Consider the following 21,122-nt stretch of genomic DNA (forward strand, 5'->3'; position numbering starts at 1 on the left):
ATCCAACAATCCATCCTGGTTCGATTCAACATCATACAGTTCATACATTCTCACTGCTCCACTCTAGTCTCAAACCATGGTCGAAAGGCCAAGACTCTCGTATGCGATGCGCACAACAAATCTAGCACGCTCATAGTAAACCTCAACAACTAAGTCTCAGCCCTAAAATCGCCCTCCTCCAATCTCACCCCGTTCAGGATCTTGCCCATGTGCGTCTTTTTCTCGAAACCTTCGCCCTCGTGCCTGATTTTCATGAGTAATGCTCGCAGGAAAGGAACCGGGGACTTGTGCAGGCCCCACTTTCCGGTAGGCGGATCCATGAAGCCATCAGCATAAACCTGCTGACCATCCGTCGCCGTCGTCCGAAGCAATCCGAGGAAGTCGCATAGCTCGTGGTACTCTGCGACAGAGCGGAGATAGAGGCTACCGGCGAAGAGGTTGAGTTGCATCGTTAGGCTACGGGAAACCCAGTCTGGTGAGAATTCGTGGCCGACGTTATAGAGTTCGAGCTTATCGAGAGGTGCAAAGCTAGAATTGGAACGAGGTGCGAAGAGGTGTAAAGTCACCTTGTTCGACTCACGAATCAGCGGGAGTAAGAGGTTGGCTTCAACAGGGCTGACGATGATGAAGTGTCGAACGATATTCTTGAAGAGGCAACTGGGTACAGACAAGATGAACTGAACCGGTCGCTGATATGAGTCAGAGACAAAGGACGCACAATCATCGGAAGGAATCTTGACTGTGCGCATGAATTCCTCGGTGACAAGTAGTTCCGATGGGAAAGTCGGGAACCCATCAAGATTGAAGAGCTTTGCCGCACTAGTTGAGTGCAAAGCTTTGAAGGCGGGCCTCCAGGCTCTAGAGTTAACTGCGAGCTCACCAAAAAGTACCAGTCGACAAAGGTCCCGGTGAACACTGTGCCATTCAGCGCTCATCGGTGGAGAGCATTCGATCTGTCTTTCTTCCTCGATCTCAGGAGCTAGCTCCCTCTCCTGTTCTTCGCTGAATGAAACAGAGCCAAAACCCATAGCTTCAAAGTCGCGACATCGGGACGCAATCTGAGCTATGTTATTGTTTGACATGTCCCACCTGCTAAGCTGATGATCATCATCGTCCCGAGTACGCGGCTTGTAGCGAGTTTCTAGGTCTTGGGCTTCGTCCTCTAGAAATCCCTTCGCTTCATCTTTCGTCGTATTGGCGCCGCGCAAGAGGTGCCTATGGCTCTCAAAGCGTAGACCTTGAACTGCCCACAGTGGCATACTCCTCTTCAGATCTTGCCATGTCTCTGTTATGCTCCAGCACAGCACATCGCAAACATCAATCGGCGCATTAGGCTTGCCTGTTCGCTCAAGAATTTTGGTAGATACCTCCTCAGGTACGATGAAAGTAACTGCTTGTCCATGTCCAAGCTTTCTCATCCTCATGCATGCTTGTGTCAGCCGATCCTTGGTCAATTGGCTTCCAAGTGTGACAGCAGCCCTGTAGTCTCGTGGGAGCTTCAAGTCGGTACCTCTCGTATGCGCTTCATCTAAGTATACAAGACAGACGTCGAGGGTTTTGGCGAAGGGTGAGGTCTGGAAGGATTCGATGCGGCCAGTGCGGTCCAGCACCGAAATTTCCTCGTCGTTGAAGAACACGACGGCTTGTATGTCATGAGTGCGCATTTTCAACCAAATCTCTGCCACTTGTTCATTATTTTGCTCCAGGATGGTGGCACCGCAGTCAAGTATTACTCTCACATCTGAGTCGAGTTTCTCAATGACAGTGAGTAGATGTTGCGCATCGCTACCCCTTGTACGTGGTGGAAGAGGCTCAACCAATGTCTCGTCCTGAAGTAGGTAGCTGACAACTTGCGCATTTGTGTGGCTCTGACTTGGCAAATCTAGGTGCTTGACGTCGAGAGGCAGAAGATGCAAGGTATCGTTGGTGCCGGAAAAGCCAGTCGTTGGGTGCGTCTTCATCATACCAAGATCCCATCCAGAGGCTGACAGCTTTCTAGGGAACTGCCTGAGCTGCTTTGGGAAAACAAGGTACGACAGATAGTAGTCTACGGCCTTTTTCGAATAGCGTAATGCAGGAAACACAGCAACGGTGCATTGATGGCGATCTCGTATGCTAACACCTGAGAGCTGTCGGAAAGCTGCAGGCAGGCTAGAAGATGCAGTGGTGACAAACTCATCATAGTGGATCGCTGCTTGATCTGAATCGGAAACGTGGGCCATCGTGTCAAAAAGCGCTTCGTCACTGAGCCCACCGTAGTAATATGACAACAGTGTGAGAAGGATCATTACATCTGGATGCGAGAATTCCGACCGAGGTGACGGAGAGTCCTTGGCTCGATAAGGTACTGCAAGAGAAGTACGGGCGGGATCAAGACCGAAATTTACACGCCATCGCTTACTCAAAGTGAAGCGCAAAACGCCACCAGCGATTAAGCCCCGGACCAAGAGCAAAGGTGATTTCGTGGCTACGGTCCAGAACTTGCTATCCTCAACAGCCTTGACATCCTCCATCTTCAGGTCTGCTTGGGTGATGTAACGGAGAATTGCAGCTTGTACATTCGGTGGTTGTGAGTGAGAAGGGAGTCCGGATATGCCCCATTCGACGACATGTCTAGCAAGCAAATCCAGCAACAGGTCGGCTGCATCGCTGCGAAGGAGCCTGATTCGAGGGAACTTTCCATCGCCATTGTCTTGGATATCAACGGCTTGAGGTAGACTGTTCTTCACTTGCGTAGCGAATCGAGGGACAAGGCCGAGAACTTCTTGGATGATCAACCATCGTTCCGGGGCGAAGTCGATAGATTGCTGAGATCCCATGGTGTAGACGAGTTCGAACTTGACACTGTAATTCTCGTCGCTTTCGTCCACAATATCCCGACTCATCGCATCAAAGAATTCTTGTGTAGATAACATCGAACGTGCTGCTTCGTCTTGATTCGACAAAAGCATCTCGATGCCCATTAGCTTGAATGATAGTATGTGCTCGGGTTGAATCAAGAGCACACCTCGAGTAACCATGCATTCTCGGTACAGCTCTTGTATCATGTTAGCATCATCTGCGGTTATCTTCAGCGCTCTCGAAAATGGCAGGTGGTATATGCGTCGATTCAAGAGACCACCAAGCTTGGAAATAAGCATATACAGCATCTGCTTGCTCTGAGGCTTTGCAACAATAACTCTAACAAGCCTGGAAATCATAGTCAGCTTTGTCGGGCATGCGCAGAACATATACATGACTTACTTATGCTTGTCCGTCAAGGCAGCAGCGACCATTGGGGTCACAACTGTAGACTTGCCACCGCCCATGAGAAGCTGAAGCACGATATTGTTGCTGTTTTGAGGCGATCGCATGTGGCTCGCAATGAATTCTTGCTCCTTACGGACCATGATACCACTCTCGGCTTCAAGTAGCAGTGTCTCTGAAGAGTCTGTTCCATTCCAGTTGCTGTGGCGAACATGCTTGAGTTCTTCAGCCAAGTCAATTGGCTTATCAGAGAGAGCTACTAATCTCTGGGCGCGGTGAAGATGTGTGATAGCCAGCCCATATTCGATGATGATTGCCTTCCATGGCTCTGACAGGGAGTCAAAGCGGTCGCGATGCAACTGACTAAGCCAGAAGGACGGCGATATCCGAGGCGAGTTTTGTATGCAAAAACCAAGCTGGTCGCTCAAAGACTTGCTGTTTTCGATGCATTGAACCAATGCACGGTTGATCTTGTCGAAATACTCTTCGCAATCGTAGAGGTACCTTCGAAGTAAATCTTCAGTACCAGCGGCTAATACACTGCGCGTCTGGTCGCTGCTGATGTGCTCATCGAGAGCAGCGCAACTAGTGCGTAACTGGTTGACATAGTCTTTCTCGCATTTCGATTTGGCGTAAGCCTGTAGGCTGTGGCAAAAATTCTCAAGTCGGTTCTTCATTTGCAGGTTTCTAGTTGATAGAGATTGCTCCACAATTAGTAGTTCAGGCTCGCAAGGAGGTATTAGCGAGAGAGGCGAACTCTGGCTCGTGGCTGCCCATTTTGTTAGTGAGTGCATATCGAAGGCATCTACTGATAAGCAAATCGTCCTATAACTATAGATAACACTTACAATTCCTTGATATGGTAGGTGGAATTCCGGCAAATATTCCTCTCGTGCTGAAATGACGATCTTCATCACTCAGGCTACGCTTCTCAGATACCAATGCGAGATTGTAGCACGAAGGGAGCACTGCCAATTCTTCTTGACGTGCCATCGCAACTGAGATCTCCTGAAGATACTCGAGGAAGCACCGATTATCGTACCAGTCATTGAACATGACCGAAACCTTTGACACTGCGGCGGAAGTTCTGAGATATGCGTTGAATTCAGTCGACCGTGGGGTCGAAGGGTTTCGAACTGGCCACTGTAGTTGTAGAGCAGACGACAAATTCGCAATCGCTGCATTCTGGCGAGTTTGGAACAAAGCATATGTCCTCTCGGTGTGCTGTCGATCTGTCTCAAGGGCTTGTCTTGGAAGCCTCGCCTCTGCAGATCCTCTGTAGGGTCTAGCGAAGCGTTGGATTTCGGTGTGAACCTCTGCAAGTCTACAGGTAGCCCCGAAATCCAGATCATACTCATACGCAGAGGGCGGCTCTATCTCGGCGACGCGTTGGAGTCTGTAAAACGCTGAGAGAGCTTGTATAGCATTTATGTCGGCTGATGTTGCGTATGCCATGGTAGCTAGCCATGCCATTATGTCGAATTTGTTGCAGTCACCAGATGCGTTAGCCAAGCCATGATGAAGACTGCACCACAGTTCAGTCAGATGCGTGGAAGAGTCTTCCAGCCATTTTGAATCGAATCGAAGATTGGACGGACAGAAAGAGCTCTTTATACCCCGAATCAGGGCGGTACCAAAATGCATCTGCAGAAGGTTGTCTTTGAGATCAGGGACCAACTGATGGAGGGCAGCTGTATCTCTGGCGATCAATGTGGCAGCTAAGAACGCACGTTCACCCCTCTCTGAGTTCTGCTGTCTGTCTCGTGCGTCGTACTGGACATCGTGAATGGTGCTATATTGTTCGGCACCGAATCCTGAAACACGGAATATCGATGATCGAATAGCATCACGCTTGTCCAAGTGAGAGCCTGTATAAGATTAGTGAAAGCTAAGAAGAGATCAGACTGGCTAGTCTCGATGCTCGAAATAAATCTCGATCGGATCGCATACTTGAAAATAATCGATGTTGAATCTTGTTGATAAGTCCGCAGGTGTTATTTTCCGGATAAAACAACTGCATCTTTCCTGCCTGCTCGAAAATAGTATGCACGAACGAAGAAAGGGACGGATGTTGTGAGAGAGAGGGTAAATCTGGGTCCCAGGCGATTTGCTGCATGACCATCTCACTCGCGGGGTAGAAAGACCTCCTGGGTGAGAGAGCTGCTATCTGACCCAGAAACTCGATATTGGTCTGTGTGAGGGTGCTGAACGATAGTAGAGCGGCCGACTGCAGGATTGTAAGAGCTGCTTCTGTTCCAGTATACCCAGTAAAAGGGTCTGGCACACAATGGGATGTGAGTGCAGATAGGTAGCAGAGAAAAAGCCGACTCTGTATGTCTCCAGTATCCAGTATTCTCCCAAGGACCTTGTCAAGGGAGTATACGTACACTCCACTTACATCGTCTTTGTTGATATCGACGGTAACATGGTGGAGATCAGAGTCCTTCGCGTACCTGATAGATTGAGATCCAGGCTTGTGTGGTACCGGTATAAGAACCAGACGTTCATGGCCAGATTTTTGCAGCACAAGCTTGCTGGACAAGCCTACCAGAGTACCGATGCCTTGATTATCATCAACGATCATTCCACGATACTGCCGCGAATATATTCTGGCATCATTGTGCTCAACGAAGAAGCCAAGTTGTAATCTCGGAAGCTGTATATCAATCGTCTGAGATATGGAGTCGAGTACAACGTGAATGTGGTTCGCATCTTCCAATGATCGGAACATCCTTGATAGAACGCGTGCAGAATTGCTTGCCCGGTCAACTAAAGTGCTCGAACCTTTCACTAAACGCCATGTTCTAGCACTATCATCGCGTTTAAGGTTCCAGTCTCCAGGATTGCATGACCATGGGGTCGCTCGAGACCGAAAGACAACTTCACCCTTGGTGTGATCGAACCAATGAATGAAGTTTGTGACGAATGCGTGTGGTAACCGGTCCTGAAATAAACTAGAAGGAAGTAGATCCAATCTACAATTGTTGGCATCGTACGAAAGAAAGTCTGTATGTTTAAAGAACAGGTAATGGTAATGACCGGGCCATGGCAGTGACCCGGTCCTTTGCGGAAATGAAAAGATGAGATAGACTTACCTAGAGTTGTCCCCAACAGCCACTACAAGCATTTCCTCATCCTTGAGCCCCAAGTAGAGCTTGTGGCCATGATATTTTGTCTTTGCAGAAAACGTCATCCCATGCTCGTCCGTCGGCACTACTTCCAGCATAGACTTCTGGAATAGGGGAAAGTACATTGAATGGCGTATGAATTGCCAAGGTAACCGAGCTATTGGAAGTCCGTTGACAACTAGCTTTGCGGTGAGCAAGTTGAAGTGTACCGGAAGTGTACCGGATAGTATGTGGAGCCAATGCTCATGTGGTTTGTTGAGTGAGACCCAACGAGACGCCAATGCTGGTTGAAATGCAGCCCAATTGGCTGTTACGACCTCGTTGAGTTCTGTGTTGTCGAGGAGGATGCGCTTGCGTAATTTCGGCAATACGCGATACATCAGCGCTCTCCATGACTGGAACATGGTCTTGTAAAGGGCCGGAAATTCGGGTCGAACAGACCGATGGTTATCCTGTACTAGAATCGAGCACCGTAGGAACGTCGAAATTGCGGGCTGTTGCTGGAGGATCTCTTCTATGTGCGCTTCCTCAACATCGTACGTGCTAGTGCACAGTAGAGCAATTTCAATTGCCCGCGAAAACAGCTCGTCTCTCTGCTTAATGTCTGCGGAGGAATGTGCCCTTTGCTTTAGACGTTCAGCCCAACGCAAGAACACTCGACGCAATTCTGCGAGATAGTCGAGGCTACGCTCAAGAACCTCAGAACATAACGAGAAACTCAGCAAGCGTCGAGCGAGCAAAGAATATGATGCCAAAGCCCTCCAAGACTCCCAGTTCTCCGCGACACGTTGTAGTGCAATCTCAAGCTGTCCGAGCATGGCATGACCGAAAGAGGCTTCCGTAAGAACGTAGTGGCTTTGGCGTTCAATATGCTTGTCTGGCAGTCCGACTTGTTGCACAATTTGGAGAATGAAGCACAGGGTCTCGACCTTAGTGAGGTCCACCGTAGGTATCGCCAACTGTGCGAGTATGTTCGAGTAGATAATGCGACTACCGAGTGGCATTGCTCCTAACGCTTTGTACTCCTCAATCGAGAGGTGGGCGGGGCAGTCAGACAAACTAGCCTAAAATTGATGTCATCGTTAGTAAAGAACTTGAAGCAGGGTATAGTGAAAGTGGTATTCTCTTGGATATACTTGGAAAACATTGCATCTGGGTGAAGAAGGGGCGCACAAGGTGCTTTAAAAAAAGTCCAGACAATTGTGCTGCGTGTATAACAGATTGTACTTACAATCACTTCGTTTGGTGGTAAGCCATCCGGATTGGAAGGTGGCTTGTATAGGAAGCGCTTCAGGGCGTTCGACCGTAGTGGTATTTGATACATGCACTGCTTCGGTAACTCTTCCGTGCAGACTGGAGCGGCAGAATTTATAAAGTCTTGCGATTTGTCGTAGTAAGCATATTGCAGCGCGTTCTTCAGACACACATCATCATCGTTCAAATGGGGAATTGCCTTCTGGAACCTCCGGTGAGTGACAGTGTGCGGCTTGATGGAAGACAAGAGCACTATTTGCCGTTCTCTATACCGTGAGGAGAGCATCTGAAAAAGTCCAGCGTGTTTGTCGAGAGTGTATGAACACTCTGGCTTTGTAGCAAACTTGTCTCGGTGACGCAGTACGGTCATGATGAAGTACCTTGAAGCATCACGCCAGTCGCTAAAAGCCTGTGGAACCTTCAACTCAAATACAGTCGCTTTCGCAACGGACGGTACAGATGAAAGTGGCCACTCGTAGATCTGGATAGTTAGAGAAGCTGCCACGCTTTTGCATGCGCATCGAGAGCAATCCGACTTGTGTCGAGTTTCCGCAAACCCATGATAGCTGCCGGTCAATGCTTCATGTGTTTCGCAGGCACTATTATTATAGTGGTCCATTAGTGTGGTATATTCGCGTTTCATTGTCTTTAACTCCTCGCATTTTTGTGCCCGCTTCTCGGTTGCGTCCTGCTCGATATGTGACAGTGTAGCCTGAAGGTCGTCGGACTGCTCAAAAAATCTGACGGCGAATGATGAAGCATGACCAAAATTGCGATATACAGAAGGTTGGCTTTTGTATGCTGCATCCCGTCGTGATTTGACGTAGCATTCGACTTCGTGTAGGCGCTTCATCTGGCTCTTCAAGGGAAGTACGAGACATTGAAACTCGGTTAAACAGATCTCGGGATCGTATTCATGCAGTAAAGGATGAATGATGCACGCAGAGACGTCGCAGGCTGCCCAAAGTTCGGTAACAGTTAGGTACATGAGTGACAGGCCGATTGGTATCCCGGCGTAAGCAGTATTGGCACAAGCGTAATAGTGCTCTATTAGGCGACGAAGCCTCCCACACGTATTCACATCGTTAAGATGCAACAAAATCCAAGTCCTGAGGTGTTTCTCAACCCACTTTTCGAATGCTGCCAAGCGAAAGTACGTGTCTGCTTCGGGGCCGGCTAGGCTGTCTGGTAGCTCGGCAGCAGGAAAATCAAGATACTCTGAGGTAGGCCTGAAGCTAGAGGAGGAAATATTGCGCTGTCGAGTAGCGACCTCGGAGAGAAATGTGTCTAACTCCGGGAGGGGTAAATCAAGATCAGCCGTAGGTCGAAGAGTACGAACTGCAGCTGTGTCGATGTTGGCTTGAGTGTCGCCCACAAGGCCTTGCCAATGCGTTTTGATGATGTTATGTGCACTGGTGATGCCGGATTGAATTGACGTCGCCCAATGCGGCTGAAGACATTCGTCTTGACCTAGAAGTTCGAACTTGCGTAATCGGCGGGCCAACTTTACAGTTATTATGTGAAGAACTTCACTGCCTAGTTGCTGCCAGTTGTTTTTTGCCGATTCAAGCAATTGGGACAGCATAAATATCATGAAAGCTTTATAAAGCTTACCGGAAGATCGCGTATTGCCGTCGTTGCGAGCGAACAGGAGCTGCAGTGATACACGTATCAGTAGCCACAGTGGGGATCGTCGCCATGGCTGTAGGCAGTTGCTCCATAGTGTCTCTTCGCGGGTGTTCTTGATGATGCCCGGTACATCAGTTGCCTCGCCTACAGCCGCGATCATATTCATGAGGAAGTCCGTCACCAACCCAGGGTGAGTCGTATCGCGGTCTTCATCAAGCATCTCGCCATTCTTGCGAACCTGTGGCTGGAAGCCTGGCGCAGTTTGTGTCGTCATCTTAGCGATGGTGCTGGCGAGAGTCTTTTGCAGTTCCAATTCTGCCATTTTTGTGACTGGTATCCTCGAAGCGTGGCCGGGGAACGTCCTTGTAAGCCGTCCTGAACGCATTGCGGCCTCGTTGGTGGGCGAGAGTTCGAAAAACTCGAAATATAGATTGTCTGAACAACGGCTCACAAGAATACCAGCGTTCTGCGCCTTGATTTCGAGCGGCACTGCCCCCGTGGTCTCGCCCTGAGTGAGTTTGGTAAGAAGAGCAAGCAACTGGGCCTCGCTAACGTCTCCATAGTGATCTCGGCCGTCTCGAAGGTTCTCGATCGTTGCTATAGCCGAAGTGACAGCCTCAATGTGCTCATTTCTCACGTTGTCCCTCAGATCTTTCAGCACCTGAATGACGACGCTAAAGAGATGCCGCTCGTGTGAGTTAACATGGTCGTTCTCCTGAGGCAGCTTCGGGGGAAGCACTATATGGTGGTAAAGGTAGGTTGTCGGTGCCAAAGCCATTGCGGCGAAACGCTCGACGCGCGCCCGTCTAGACATTCGTGGTCAGCAAGAAGCTCATTTAGCTCCAACGCTCTTCTTGTTTGCAAATCCGTGGTTACGAACTTTCGAAAGAACCTCAGTTAACCGTCAAGGTGTCGAAAACTCCAAAAAAGCGAAGCAGAAACGTGTCGTTGCAACAACAGGCGGTGTTGTGGGGTGGGGAACAGGTGATGAGAGCAAGGCCTTGTGGGATTTACCAGTCACGCGTAAACAGGAAAAGTTTTGCGTGTTTTTGTTGTGAAACCGAGACAACCAAGTTGCTTTCACCTTCTCTATCCGACTCCCCAACGCCCCTTCGCCTGGGCACGACACTCAATAGAGGAAAGATGCATCAAACAACCTACATAAACCTCTACAATTCTGCGCCTCTCCATTCGCTGACACCCCATCTTTTGCGACGCTACTTGAGGTCCGTAGCGGTGAGGCCGGAGAGGTGTAGGTATATTTCCAAGGCAGTATCTCTTGCAACTCGAGCTCACCCTGATTCATCAGCTTAGGGCTCCTCGCTCTGCTCATTACTATCATTCTTTTTATCATTCTCTTTGTTGTCCATGAGGAGTGACAGACGGACGCGTCCTGGTGGTATAATGCGACCAATTGCACCCACACTTTACGGTCGTATCTGCCGCCCCACTTATACTGTTTAGCAATCAACATCATAGACAGTTCCCATTACCAGTAGCGGAACATTGATCACAATTCATCAGTTGTTGCGAGAGTTGGGAAACGGAGTGAAGTTGAAAACGCGGAGGGACGAGCGTCATCGGCTCGCGCTAACCCTTTTTAGGAAACACCAACACAGCATGCGTGACTTTGGAAGTCGGGACTCCAGCACCACACCAGACAGCATTGCGATTTTACCGGCACACTGCTGATGATAATTGTGGCCGCGGTGTACAATACAGAGGACCGAAGAGCACCTCAATATGCTAGGATACGTGCAAGAGCTGGCCATCGCAGCCCACCTCCATAGGATCAAGAGTAGACAGCGCACATCTACTGAACTTTACCTGAATTACAAGCCCTCCGATAACCCTGAAGCTTGAAGAGCTTTTAATAAGAAAAATGGGCGATGCAGCTACTGAAGTCCACTGGTACAGCCGTCGAGAAAGACATCATGTCAACTCGTGGTACTTTAGAACGCAGTTCATCGAAACAGGATACATTTTGCGTCCCATACACCGTCCAGTATCCCAAATTCCCCAGTCCCCATATCCGTCAATGTCTCTTCGTTCATTGTCAATCAATCACAAAAGCTTGTTTCCAGAACCCCCGCTCCAACCTGTTCATACGCCGCCGTAATATAAACGAATTACGCACCAGGTTCGTCAGTTATATTATCACCATGGACCCTAGCTTTCGCTTCCAAACTCGTCACGTCCAAGGGGCTTTGACCTCCTTCCAATCCTGCGGATATATCCCGGGCTGCTAAGAGCAGGCTTTCCCCCGGCCCGCTTGATGCCAGCCAGGTTCGGAACCTGGGGACGCGTATGCCGGACACGGCCCACGTATATGTGCCTGGCGAGGGTGTATATATGATCTGCAAAGCACCGTACCGTCCTTCTGAATTGAGAGAAGTTCAATCGCGCATTTTTGTGTGTGTTTCCGGAGTAATATAGACATGTCGTATGGAGAGACGGAGAAATTTCGAAGAGATAGCATATGATAATCATGGCGGGATGGGCGTACGACAACTGTTGGGACCTAGGACACGTACCAACGCAGCAGTACGTAAGTGTCATTTGCTCTACTCTAATTTCATGCACTTTTGAGAGACTCGGAGATCTACACTACATACTAGCAAATTTGCGCTTATCTAACGAAGATCTGAGATCCAAAACAAGTTGCCCAACACTAGTTGGAAGAAAATTTGTTCTACGTATCACAATCAGCTAGTAAGTAGCAAATCTACCATTCATTGAGACAAGACCCACGCTACTGCTCGAGCTTTTCGATCATGTTTCACATTCATGACATGCCCAGCAAGGCAACGGGAACCATACAAGTACCTCAACGCAACGCTAACCCAGTGCAGCAGCCTCCTGGAGGATCTCAGTACCGTGGTAGCGTATCAAATGGGCCTTGTGTCAACCTCAAACAAGATCAACGGGTCCCAACGAAGGGAGTAGCTTACTTCACACGTGAGTCAGGTAGTAGTCGGTGCACCGCGCGAAACGGATTGCGGAGACCACGATTTCAATCGCGCCATTGTCCGTGCTGGCGAGGAGTGGAAATGTAGCTGAAAGGTGCTAATAGGCCGCTACTGTTTGATGACGGCATCCTGGGCCGTTGAAACAGACTACCTTGGTTGAGCGCCTCAGGGCGCAGGTTGTATGGTGAACCACGGGTCATGAAAGCTTAGTTGCCGGGTGCCGGGATTAAACTCTCAAGGATAGAGTGGCAAGTTTAATTGAGAGCAATAGCTCCGAGGAAGAAAGGTGAAAGAAGAAAATGTGGTGGAACAGTTAGGATTCATTATTACATATAGTGTTTGTAGGTCTTTTCATGTTATCCAGAATTAGGAAACGCCTGCCCGCTTCTGTTGGTAGCGATTGTGATGCCCGAGTTCCCAATGCTCTATGTGGGTAATGCTGCCAAATCAAGCCCAGAACGCCGTGATGCCTTTCAATTGTCCCAGTACCCAGCCCTTGGCGAACCTCAATCGGGGCGCTCTTGCCGTGTATGCCCATGCCCATGCTCATCAGCCATCTCCCATCTCGTATGTCAAGTAGCCTACCGGCCCTCTACGGGCACCTCCGTCATAGGCCTCGGCATGGGCTTCAGTTCTGCCCCCCCGCTTTCGGCGCGCTTTCGACCGGTCAAGGAGAAGTGATGGCTCGAAGCTGGTCGCTCTTCCTGCTTCTCGCTGTTGTCTCCAAAGCGTGCAAAAAGACCGCGCTTCTTCTGGGGTTGTGGTTTTGGCTCATCGTTTAATCCAACCTCTTCGAAGCCCTCCTCGGGTACCTCGGCTTGGCTTTCGCTGTTGCGGGGTTGTTGCATCGACGACCGTGGCGTGGCTCGCGAGCGGCGTATATCGTAGGAACGCCTAGTATCTACAGAGCGGCGCGCGTCCAGCGACTGGCGGGGATATGTCTCGTTGATGCAATCTTGGACAGGTGATCGGGCAGAGATGTCCTGGATCGTCAGCAGGGCAGCACAGGGCGACTATCATAAAGCGCCCACATACAAATGACCTTCTGTACGAGTCAAAACTCTCGCGCGAGATACTGAAGGGCTCATTTTCGCTAAGAAGACTTCGGTGATTCGACGAGGCGACAGAAGTGTTAGACTTGGAGTGCCAGAAGGTTGGCTTCTCTTGCTGCGGGGACGGCTGGCGCAAATGTCAACAATACTGGCGCAATATGCAGTCATCGGTGTCGCATAGCAATCGACTGGGTATGTCCAGCATGGGGCATATTTGGGGCGCTTACTGGCAGGTAGACGCCGCTGTCGTTGATATCTGTTTCCACAACTGTAAGCGCCAGGTCACCCGATGCACGATGCGGAGATCGCAATGCGCTCCCAGCGCGTGTTGAAGGAGTCTCACCACTTAATTTGTATTCAACGGGGTCTTTGATCTGCAGGGGCTGCGCTCCTGAGACTGCTGTATTCGTGAATCCATTCTCCGGTGTGCTCCGTTGGGCCTCATCGACCGGTTCAGGGACGCCAGCGCGGCGAAACGGGTTGCGGATAGGCATCGCAATCAAGCACCGAGGAAAAAACAAGGCAATACGAGGATTAGGCGAGATGTTTTAGAGGTTTGGTGTATGTTGGTTGCAGTGGTTGAAGAGAGACCTCTCCATCTGGGGTCTAACATCATGACTTCCTTGCGGGGCCAATCGGGCAGGAACGCCCTCCCTTAGGGCTGGCTCGGTGCTAACATTATCCGCACCTAGGACAGTCTTGTATCGGAAGACGTCATACCGCGTCCTTTGTGAAGGCTTGTGAAGACTCGATCATCAGTCAGACTCTCTCCAGCGACATGTCCTGCGAAATGCTGTGGTGCAGATCAAACATAGCGAGAGAGCCTCAGCCGGTCCCTGCATGAGACAAGAATGGAAGTCGTCAGGTACCAAACGGTAACGGTGGGGACCGTGAGCGCCCCGGCCTCAGCTTACCACAGCCCGCCTCAAAATCAGCCTCTTGAGTGGCATGGCTTGAAAGTCAATTATCGCAACCAAAAACTCCGTTCGGCACTTCACACACACTTGTTGCTGTCTCAGCATCAGCCACCGCTCTCGCCACGACAAGTCATCCGACTGACATTGGATGCGATGGTGTGCGTGCCAACTCGGGTGATCGAACGAACAGACGCCCTGAAATCACATACCCGATGCTACCTTTAGTAGTATGAACAGTCACCAGGCGTTCAGCTATCTTGTTTATTTAGGGAGCACTCGAAGAGATTTCTTGCGCGAATCATGACCATGCCGTTGGTGTAAGCCCAGCATTGCATCTGCAACACCTGACGATCACCAAATCGAGACCGCGGAAGATGCATGCAGACTCCACCTCTGCATTTCGAGCCCCTCTTTTGCTCTCTAATAGCCGACCTTTGAACATGGTGTGATTCTACAGAGCAACGCACAATGCGTGGCTGCGGCGTAGACAGCTTTCTAGTTTTACAGCTACTGATCTAGCTCGGAGCCTGCGCGAAGCCATGGTTCGAATAGGCCATACTCCGCCTGCTCTGAGGCGTCAGGCAAAGTATGACGCTTGCTGCTATAAGCGTACCTACGGGGCGACGTCTTACAACTTGTATGATTGCAGGGGTCCTTGCCGCTCTGTGACTGTCAGGCACTATAATTTGAACCGCTCACGCGGTTTCACGACCCAGCGAGTTCGTCATCTGCGCTGTGCTTTGAGCCTGAGCGTGGAAAGTATGCGCAATGAAGATTTAGTGGTAAGCTGGACCTCAGCGTGGATTGGGGCTGTTCCGAGGCTTTCTGTGTCCCGATGGTACCTGAACGTAATGAGAGTTCAGCTGACAGCATAGTCAGCCCTAACGGTTGCTCGACCTCTCTTTTCCCCCTCAGTTCCGGTTAGTCATCTGCGCGAAGCTGTGGATGAACGCGGAGTAGATCATCTCAGCGCTTGCTGCTTCTAGCCATCCGCACAGAGCAGCAAGAAGAGCATTTACAGATGATGCCCTCATCACGCTGGGCACAGCTCCAGCCTGATCCGTGATAATATGCCAACCCGTCTTGTGACTGAAAGATCTCAATGTAGGACGTTGCATGACTTGACTGTTTTCTGAGAGCTGAAAGTCGCGTAGATGGAAATCTCCGCGCCAGAGAATGAGGAAAAACTCGTCTCATGCATAGAAGCATTGATTCGGGAATCGGCCTACCGATACGAGCGTCTAGGAGCCTAAGCCAATATTGATTGCTTACTGTACACGCACTATTCGCCTCGTACATGCCTCCAGCTCAAGGCTGAAATTTCAGCACCAAACTAATAACATCAGGATACCATGACAGCCGGTGGCCCAGTCTACTTGGGGAAGGAAGATTGCATCAAGAATGCACCATGAGAAGCTTGATGCAGTCGAGGTATCCTCTGAGGCGGCTGCAGGTTGCCTGCTAGCTGCATTGTAGGGCCGATCTTCCTGATGTGTTGTCCAATCGATAGCACACAGCTACCAAACCTGGAATCGCGGGACTGAAGATGGCAAAATCAGGATGTTCCAGAAACCCATTACCACGGCTGCTGCGTGGCCTCTCACGGAAAGGTGCGACAGGAGCGGTGAGTTGCTGGGTGTCGCTGTTACACAGACGCTGTGCGTGGTGGCATCAATAACCTCTCCATGTTGTGCTCTCTGCCTGGTGCCGAGAAGTGATAGAGGCGAGCAGGGACATGGCCCCCGCCAATGGTCAGCAGGAATAGGCAGGCTACCATGATGGTGGAGCAGCGAGGAAACCCATCCCGATGGCGAGCTGGACGACGGAGCAAAAGCCACCTCGTAAGGTCGCACGCGGCCAGTGTTGCTGGCTCCGTGTCTTGGATTGGGGATAGCGAACCAGTAGTGATTCAGCGGATAGCAGACGAGAGAGGCCCGTCCCATGTGGGGTGCAAAGTGTCTTTCGCTTGGTGCGTGGGAAATTGGATACCTGCTTGTTGAGCGACGATGCAGGACGTGGCTGATGAAACTTCAGAGCTGGTCATGACAGGCCGTGTTTGCGTCATGGGGAATAGGGCGCAGGGCCTGGCCGTAGCGGAGGAACTACTGTACAGACGGGCGGACGAGCAGAGAAATTTTTCGACGGCCAAGTAGTGAGGCCTTGAGGTCGTCGAGGCTGCGGTTATGCACCCAAGAGTCGTCGGTCTCTAACGGCTGCTAAACAACGTACTCGCAGTGTGCAACATGGCGAAACGCGAGAGAGCAGCAGTGTCGTCGCAAGAGGAGCTAGGAACGGAACAGTGAATAGCCGCAAAGTTTCTTTTCTTTATGACAGCTCGTCGTCAAAGGACCATTTACCATTATCGCTGGTAAGAGGCGCTCTGGCACCCCTGCTCTGCCTAGAGAAAGACGGAGAGAGAGGGGGGGCCCAAGAGCCTGTTTTCTAAGCTAGGTACGGTTGGTATGGCCTGGTAGGGCGGGCGCCACTTGTAGCTGGGCGACCAGGATGGCGCGGGCTTCTCACTCAACATCTCGTCACATCGCTTCTCGCCATATTTCCGACAAGTTCTGCAAATACATGTATTATTGTATTATGGTACTGTACTGTAAGCACGGACGGCGCTGGGCACTTTGTCGCACGGCATCACGAGGCTCTCACGCAGCCGCGGCGTCACCCACGCACTCACTCGCATGCTTGGGTTCCATTATTGGCCTGCCCTCCACTCCGCTTCATCCTGTCCTGCGACTCTAAGCTCGTATTGTTCGACGCCCGTGGCGCCGATCTGCGAGCAGACCATGGCCGTTCCAAACACTCGCGCCGTCTGCTATTTCGGGCACGCTGGTTTTGCCGTCCGCCCGCCGCCAGTGCGTGGCCCTATGCAAGCCCCTGGCCACAGGGAGAGCAGGGGCTTCGCTATGAGCATGGTGGCGCAAGGCCAGCATGCGGGATGCGTGCAAGCATAGCATGTCTGGGGCGTCTTGGGACCAGCGGTACCGCGCTCTTCTCCTCAAAATGAGGTTTCCCTTGTATCCTCCGCGGGTATTAGTGGACGCGGATCCCTCCTCAGCCTGCACGCAATATACCTCTTCTTCTTCACCCCATGCACCCTCGTGCTCGCTGTGCCCGGGTCTCGACTTTGACTATTCCTTCCCCCACCACCGTTCCAGTAGAACGCATACTTGAACAGCCACCGCCGAGCACAAAGTCTACGTGCAGTTCCTTGGCAATCACCGTCTGTGTATGACGGCTGTGATTCACTGGTGACACCCGTTTCCTCGTTTACCCAACTCGACGTTCCACACTCGTTTCCACTACCCCCAGCGCTTTTCCCAAGCTTCGACACAAAACCCCGCCGCCTACCCCATTTCTGTGGCCTGAGAATCTTGGCTACTTTTGCATCTCGCCCTCGCTCACCTCCCAGCCTTTGTGGAAGAAACGTCTGCTTCTCGCTCCCCGTCGTTGCCAGTCTTGTCTTGCCATCATCCATTGGCAACTCCGCTCATAGTCACACCCCTTCTTGGCCAAATCCCTGACGTCGTTCTTGCCGGACAGGGCGGTGACTGTTAGTCACACCTTCCTGGGTCGTGGACCTCTGTTTCCTGTGTCTCACCTGCTATTCTTACCTCGGAGGACCTAATTCTTTAATTCGTTTACTTCAACCGCAAACATGGGCGGCCGCCAGTTCTTCACCAGCTGGCCGTTATGGCAGAAGATGACTTTTGTGAGCATCAATCCTACTACCGACCATGTACATGGCGCATGCTAACGTCATCGTGATAGGTATTGGGTTGCTCAATTGTACGACTTTCCTCCATGCATCCAGTGGCAGAGCTAACCGTCACAGGCTATCACAATCGTACTTGGTTTCATGAAGTTGTTTGTCGACCGACGAAGGCTCAGCAAGTACACAAAAGTCGACAAGGGAAAGCAAGCACAGACGCCAGAGATGCTCGAGGCACAGCCTGTAACAGCTGTTTCAACCGAAACAAAAGACGAGATCCCATTCGGCATTCGAGCGATTCAGAGTGGAATTGAGGTTGACGGCGTCTGGATCTCGAGAAGCAACACACCTGTCGGCAGCAGCAGGGCGTCCATCATGAGCGACCACAAGCCCATGCGCAGCTACAACAACTCCCAGCTTGAACTTCCCCAAACCGCAAAAAATGGGTCGAGCCGCGGCAGTTCGCGACCACCCAGCTCTTTTGACCGCGCTGTGTCTGCCGAACGCATTCCGACTAATGACTATGACTCTCGTTCCTCGTCACCTGGTCGCGGATTAGCACCCACACAACGCTGCAGCAACTGTAGTCACAGTATTTCACGCAACTCGGCGACTCTGCAAGCTCTTGAAACTCCACGGTCGGCACCTATCTCAGGCCCTCCTTCACGTAAGTCTCGCCTGTTCTTTGGGGGCATGTTCATCGCTAATGGATGCAGCCCGTAATGGCACCCGCAGTTCCTCTAACAAGTCGAGCCGCCGTACGAGCGACGAGTCCGACTACATGGCCATCCAGCACGATGTCCGCGCATACGAAAACGCTTACATTAGGCCCGCATCGGTGCAAGCTCCCATTGATCCTCGAACCGACCTCGACCTTCTCCAAAGCCATCGCCTATCCCATGTCGCTGAGACGGGGCAGCTCACCCCTAGAGTCCGCAGACCAGGTAACAGCGGAGAATGGGCGAGCGTGGCGGAACACCAGATATCATCGCTCAATGGTGTTAATTATTTCGTGCCGCAGAAGACTCCTTCACCTCCGCTCCCACCTATTATCGACCCACCAGACGAGGAAATAGGCCTAGCTTCATCCTACAACCCTACCCAGGACGGCCACGCAGCGAACGAGGCTAGACAGGCAGTCCCCCTGACGGAGTCATACGCGCCCAAGGCCGCCTATTATCCTGATGCCTACCAGCCCCGAGGCCCCCATCACCAATACTCGTACGATGAGGTGCCGTACGAGGTTAACACGGACCAGAACCAGCGCGAATCACAAGTCCTCCGCAAGGTCAACGCCGGATTCGAGATCCTAAGGCCAGGCACATTCCAGCCGCCGACACCAGCAGAGTTGGAACTGGCTGATAGGAGACAATCAAAGAAGCTCCAGAAGAAGCGAAGATCATCTTCGGCTTCGCGGAAATCTGCCTTCGTGGAGCAAGTCTGAAGCCCTTACTGCGATAGCGTCGACACGTCATCATCTCTGACACGTTCTGTGACATGAGATCTCACACGAACGCGACGCGACCGTCGCGCTGGGCCGCCCTTTCTACGGATCTGTACTACCTCATCGGCATCACTCGGGTAGGCCCGATGGCCCCACCATTGCATTGGAGTTTTAGCGTTTTAATCATGTACCAACGGGGAATCTCGGGGTTTTAATCTGGCATTCTCGCACTGCATGTATGGTTGGCATGTAATGTTACGGCTGTTTCTTGCCACACTGGACTGCGGGGCCTCATAAAAGCGATATTATAGTTGCAGTCATCATACCGGCGTTCTAATGGGTTCAACTAACGACATTATGTCGACGAGTACATAAGACGGCATTCTGGCCGTCCCACACTCACTGCATAGCATCTTGGAGCTCAGCTCAATGGAACAGCATATCGAATACCTATCAAATGCTTGCTATTACACACTTTTAATTTCAATTTTCAATGGTACTAACTTGGCTCATGATTCAAGTCTACAGCCACAAGCACCAAGTCCATCGCAGGAGTTTACTCCGACATCTTACAGCCACAGAAACCTCATAAAGTGTGACGCCTTTGCGCCATTTTCGCCCAAATCGATCTTTCTCTCGCTAGCTGTTTCCCTTTTTGAAACAAACAGACGCGCAAATAAGGTTTCTGATCCTCGTATCAGAAAAACTGGCCCCCTGGAGATAAAACACTAAGGAAGCACGGACTGTTTTGGTGGCGCACCCACGGGTCTCTCCCATGGAGTGGGGTTGGCTAGGCTGCAAAAAGGAGAAAAGGACGGACGTCCTTCAGCCTTGTCATGGTGGGTCGTAGTGCTGACGCGCCGCGATGGATTGTGATAGTGACTTGACTTGACTTGACTTGGTGACGATAGTTTAGTGCGGCTGATGGAATGTCGCGCTATGATTACGATGGGCTTGAATGAGTCGCTTGGTTGTGCTGGGGTGGTAAGCCGAATATACGCGAGCTGAGATGGCCTGGTCGGAAGGAAAGCATTGACTACGTGTTTGACAGCTTAGATGATGGTGAACCAGGGTTTTGGATCGGATTATTGTGTATATACGAGCAGCGGAAGGAAGTGGTTTCTCGCCGAGCGCGTTTGTGGCGCTGAATGTGCTCTCGGCCCGCTCTCTGTAAATTATGGATTTCGGTAGAGTGTGGACCTGGTCATAGAGCGGGCCCGGCCGATGCTCTGGGGAGACGGGCAAGACGGGCAAGACGGGCAAGCAGTGGAGATGAGATTCATCTTACTCTCGTCACGATGTCTTGGCGTCAAGTCACAGCATTTTCCGCCTTTCTGCCCTGAATGGAGAAGACATGGAATCCACGACTCGCAATTGCGACATCGAGCTGACTCTTTGCGGTGGCAGTCTGGCCTCAACACGATGCATGGTATGCTGCAAGCCCCGCCAACTGCTGTACACCCTTGTTCTTGCTCACCGATTCGTCTCCTTCGTACTTCGTGTTAAGCAAGAGATGTATACGAGACAAGAAGCTGGGCAACCCAAGCACTCTTTGCACAATCTAATCGGAAATGACGGACCTTCTCCGGACCTCTATGCAAGACTTTGCCATTGTGAATAAATGCTGGATAGTGTCGCTTATTCACCGACGTCACAGAGGTTCACTCACGGAACGGCAAGTGCCTCGGCCGTGGCTTGCATGTCTGCAGGGCCTCAGCTCAAGGTACTATTGAAAGGTGAGCGGGGATAACGAGCCGGTGAA

At 51.2% G+C, this 21,122-nt stretch overlaps 3 protein-coding genes across 3 annotated transcripts; 1 reads left to right on the top strand and 2 right to left on the bottom strand.

Annotated features, from left to right (window-relative positions):
• Positions 1-56: 56 nt before the first annotated feature.
• Positions 57-10,035, bottom strand: K460DRAFT_347564 (uncharacterized protein; the record flags this gene model as incomplete). Its single annotated transcript, XM_040931353.1, has 6 exons — positions 57-3,180; positions 3,244-4,008; positions 4,079-5,114; positions 5,197-6,221; positions 6,342-7,438; positions 7,606-10,035. 6 exons carry the CDS (start codon positions 10,033-10,035, stop codon positions 150-152), a joined length of 9,384 nt encoding a protein of 3,127 aa, XP_040783580.1. The 3' UTR covers positions 57-149.
• A 2,492-nt stretch (positions 10,036-12,527) lies between these two features.
• On the bottom strand, positions 12,528-13,943 carry K460DRAFT_371010 (uncharacterized protein). The gene is made up of 4 exons (XM_040934259.1): positions 13,622-13,943; positions 13,506-13,534; positions 13,262-13,405; positions 12,528-13,209 (listed from the first exon to the last, which is right to left on the bottom strand). Exons 1-4 carry the CDS (start codon positions 13,770-13,772, stop codon positions 12,808-12,810), a joined length of 726 nt encoding a protein of 241 aa, XP_040783581.1. The 5' UTR covers positions 13,773-13,943; the 3' UTR covers positions 12,528-12,807.
• Positions 13,944-17,862: 3,919 nt separating this feature from the next.
• Positions 17,863-19,360, top strand: K460DRAFT_380757 (uncharacterized protein; the record flags this gene model as incomplete). Its single annotated transcript, XM_040935289.1, has 4 exons — positions 17,863-17,916; positions 17,976-17,993; positions 18,040-18,583; positions 18,633-19,360. The coding sequence occupies 4 exons, from the start codon at positions 17,863-17,865 to the stop codon at positions 19,358-19,360; spliced, it is 1,344 nt and encodes a 447-aa protein (XP_040783582.1).
• Positions 19,361-21,122: the final 1,762 nt, after the last annotated feature.

Source organism: Cucurbitaria berberidis (assembly GCF_010015615.1).
Source record: "Cucurbitaria berberidis CBS 394.84 unplaced genomic scaffold K460scaffold_6, whole genome shotgun sequence".
NCBI classification, from domain to species: domain Eukaryota; kingdom Fungi; phylum Ascomycota; class Dothideomycetes; order Pleosporales; family Cucurbitariaceae; genus Cucurbitaria; species Cucurbitaria berberidis.

Excerpts from the sequence above, each read along its gene's own strand:
- K460DRAFT_371010 (XM_040934259.1), bottom strand. The coding sequence starts at position 13,772 with ATGCCTATCCGCAACCCGTTTCGCCGCGCTGGCGTCCCTGAACCGGTC. Across the intron at positions 13,406-13,505 it reads ACAGCGGCGTCTACCTGCCA|CCGTCCCCGCAGCAAGAGAA; the intron begins GTAAGCGCCCCA and ends CATTTGCGCCAG. Across the intron at positions 13,210-13,261 it reads ACTCGTACAGAAGGTCATTT|GACATCTCTGCCCGATCACC; the intron begins GTATGTGGGCGC and ends CTGACGATCCAG.